Source organism: Pseudonaja textilis, chromosome Z, assembly GCF_049901715.1.
Source record: "Pseudonaja textilis isolate UNSWEBS1 chromosome Z, rPseTex1.2, whole genome shotgun sequence".
In the NCBI taxonomy this organism is placed as follows: Eukaryota; Metazoa; Chordata; class Lepidosauria; order Squamata; family Elapidae; genus Pseudonaja; species Pseudonaja textilis.
In genome coordinates this window covers 104,132,891-104,136,910 of record NC_142008.1, presented here as the reverse complement: position 1 = coordinate 104,136,910, position 4,020 = coordinate 104,132,891, and the positions used below count along the sequence as shown (strand labels likewise).

Here is a 4,020-nt window from a genome sequence, read left to right as displayed (position 1 = left end):
TTGCAAAGTTGAATCCGACCCATCATGACCCCATGGATAACATTCCTCCAGGCCTTCCTGTCCTCTACCATCTTCTGGAGTCCATTTAAGTTCTCACCTACTGCTTCAATGACTCCATCCAGCCACCTCATTCTGTTGTCCCTTCTTCTATTGCCCTCAATCTTTCCCAGCATTAGGCTCTTCTCCAGTGAGTCCTTCCTTCTCATTAGGTGGCCAAAGTATTTGAGTTTCATCTTCAGGATCCAGCCTTCTAAAGAGCAATCAGGGTTGATCTCCTCTAGGACTAAGTAGTTTGATTGCCTTGCAGTCCAAGAGACTCACAGGAGTCTTCTCCATCACCATAGTTCAAAGGCCTCAATTCTTTGGCACTCAGCCTTTCTTATGGTCCAGCTTTCATAGCCATACATGCAATTAAATGTCTACATATTGCAATGGTGTATAGGGAAAAAGATTTCTTAGGGGAAATATATAAATATAGAAGCAGAATATCTTGGATGTTCAGTTCAAACAACTCAAAATATCTTGTATAGAGTGCATTTGAGGGGGGAAATAATTCCAGTTATTGCAGAAGTAAATAACAGTCTCTGTTTTAATATATTCCATACCATGAGGTAAGCAAATCTTATATCCCAAGCTCTTTTCTATCATGTAATATGAAGAGCTTCCCAACTATTGTTAACAGTGAGACCTGCACTTCATGGATAAGAATGCAATGTATGAGGAATATCAATTCTGTATGATGGACTGGAATAGGATAGTAAAACTAAGGGCAGAGAACAAGCTGATGTATCCTAATCTATAGCATCCAAATTGTAGTAGTATTAATATTGGCATTTTATTATTAATAAAGTAGTACATCTGAATTTAACCCTTACCACAATTGTTACAAGGTTATTGCTTTATTTATTATTTATTTTTATTTTATTTATTTATTTTGATTTGTCAATCGCTTACAAGATAATAGGTATAAGTATATACATAGTTATGATTACATGAAATGGGTACATATAAGAAAAATAAAAGAAACAATAGAACAGGGATGTAAGCACATTGGTGTGCTTATGCACACCCCCTACAGACCTCTTAAGAAATGGGTGAGGTCAATAGTAAACAATCTAAAGTTCTGGGGGTTTGGGGAAGAAACCACAGAGTCAGGTGGAGTATTCCAGACATTGACCACTCTGTTGCTAAAGTTGTATTTCCTGCAATACAGTTTGGTGTGGTTAACCTTGAGTTTGTATCTATTGTGTGCTCTTGTGTTGTTATGGTTGAGGCTGAAATATTCATTGACAGGTAAGTCATTGCAATGTATGATTTTATATCCCATACTTAGATCAGACTGAAGACAGTGTAATTCAAGGTTTTCTAGGTCTAGAATTTCTAGTCTGGTGGCATAAGGTATTCTACAATGAGTAAAGGAGTGTAGAATTCTTCTTGTGAAATATTTCTGGACTTTCTCAACTGTGCTAATATCAGATACGTAATGTGGGTTCCAGATTGATGAGCTGTATTCGAGTATTGGTCTAGCAAATGTTTTGTATGCTCTAGTTAGTAGTGTGATACTACCAGAGAAAAAGCTACGTAGGATTAGGTTAACAACTCTTAATGCCTTTTTGGCTATGTAGTTACAGCGGGCTCTAGCACTTAAATCATTAGAGATGAGTATTCCAAGGTCCTATGCTGGCTATGGAATTCTGGGACATGAAGTCCACAAGTCTTAAAGTTGCCAAGATTGGAGACCTCTGCTTTATAGCATGTCTAAAAGAGTGAATGAAAGATGCCATAGTTTAACAACTGCACTTGATCTTGGTGCTCCTAGAAAACAGGTCATGTTTAATACTCCAAGGCAAAACATGGGAGGATGTAAAGCAACTTTGTCACAATCTAGTGGTCTCTAGATTCATTAAGACTACAACTTCCAGAAATCTTCAATAAATCTGTGTTAGGATTTCTTTAGGGGATGCTCTAAACATGATTGTACTTTTCCCTGTAATTCATTAGAAAGCAAATTTAACAGTTTTTTAATAAATCATTAGTTCTTGTTTTTCTATTTTGGGTGTACAATACTTTGTTAGCAACTGTTGCCTTTTTAAAATGTTATGTTTTACTTGATTGCCAGCAGATGCAGTCCATGTGTGGCATACAGCAAGAAAATCAAACAATCATTACATATTTCTTCTTGCTTGGATTTGATGATCTCCAGGATTTGCAGCTATTCCTCTTCTTACTTTTTCTCATAATCTACATTGTGACCATGATGGGGAACATTCTCATAATTGCTCTTGTTGCTTCAGACCACCACCTTCACACCCCTATGTATTTCTTTGTGGGGAATTTATCCTGCTTAGAGACTTGCTATAGCTCAACCATTCTACCAAAGATGCTAGTCAGCCTTTTAACTGGGGATGGGCTTATTTCTGTTAAAGGATGCATTGTGCAATTCTGGTTCTTTGGATTTCTAGGAGCAACAGAATGTTATCTGTTGGCAGTGATGTCTTATGATCGCTACCTTGCAGTATGCAAGCCACTTCATTACATATCTCTTATGGATACTCGTTGCTGCATTCAGTTAGTGTTTTTATCATGGCTCAGTAGCCTGGTTATGGTCACTATACTTACATTAAAAATGTCACAGTTAAATTTCTGTGCTCCAAGTGAAATGAACCATTTCTTTTGTGACTTCATGCTATTGATGCAACACATTTGCTGTGGTTCTCATCAACTCCTTTTGTCCAGCTTTGTAACTACTTCTTTGGCAACCTTTCCTCCATTTTTGCTCACCCTGGCTTCATACATCTCCATCATCATCACCATTCTGAGAATCCCTTCTGCTATAGGAAGGAAGAAAGCCTTCTCCACTTGCTCCACTCACCTTATAGTTGTTACAATATTTTATGGGACATTAATAGTTGTATATATGCACCCCAATATTGTAGCTTTCAACAAAATGAGCAAATTTGTCTCCCTCTTTTACACAGTCTTTACACCTCTTTTCAATCCTCTGATATACAGCCTGAGAAATAAGGAAGTGAGCAAATCCTTCAAAAGAGCTATCAGGAAATATTTGATATTTTAAAAACTAGCAGTGATTTCTATTTAAAATAAATGAATATAATACAGAAGGGTGTGAAAGAAATCAGCTATAACACATCATTCTCAGATCAAATGTTTTATAAAATAATATAAATATAGTATTTTGAGAATACTATGTATAAAATGGATATTATAGGCATTTGCATAAAAATAGCATATACTAAAGAAAGATAAATGATTAATAATCAAAAGAGTGGTTTATTTAATTTCTTTTATAGCTTTTTATAGTATCAACCAACATTATTCAGTAGTTTACAATAGAGGTACAGCAATTGCATTAAAACCATATATATTTCTGAGTTTTGTTCATGTCTAAATAATGATTCAAGAAAAAAATGGCAAACCATTTAACAAGGAAATACAGGTAATTCAGATCAGTTTTAGATTAATCCACACATCCGTATTCCAAAATTAATCTCGATACATAGTTGTACCCTGAAAAGGGATGCTTAATTACAATTTACTTTTGCTGCTACCTCTTTGATGTAATGAGAGTGAAGCAATTACAATTTCTCCTGCTCATATTTTCTCTAACATTTGCCTAATTTGAAGACATTATAGTAACCATCATAAAGATACATGACAAACTATTCCTAAAACTAAAATCTTATGGTATCTGTGGACACCTGCATAACTGGACAGAAGCATTCCTGTCAAACAGACAACAAATGGTCAAAACTGGGAGTGTCCTATCAAATTCTGTACCTGTCAACAGTGGTGTCCTCCAAGACAGTGTTCTAGGACCAACTCTCTCATACTCTAGATTAATGACCTTTGTGATAATATTAAGAGCAACTGCGTTCTTTTCACTGATGATGTTAAGCTATTCAACACCACATACAATACTGCTACCCTTCAAAAAGACCTCGACTATGTATCAAAATGGTCAAACAAATGGCAACTTCAAATCTCAACAAATAAATGCTC

The 4,020-nt window shown here is 35.7% G+C and overlaps 1 protein-coding gene across 1 annotated transcript; it reads left to right on the top strand.

Moving 5' to 3' along the window:
* The first annotated feature begins 2,131 nt into the window (after positions 1-2,131).
* Positions 2,132-3,076, top strand: LOC113450811 (olfactory receptor 2AP1-like). Its single transcript, XM_026722113.1, has one exon. The coding sequence runs from the start codon at positions 2,132-2,134 to the stop codon at positions 3,074-3,076; it is 945 nt and encodes a 314-aa protein (XP_026577898.1).
* The last annotated feature ends 944 nt before the right edge of the window (positions 3,077-4,020 follow it).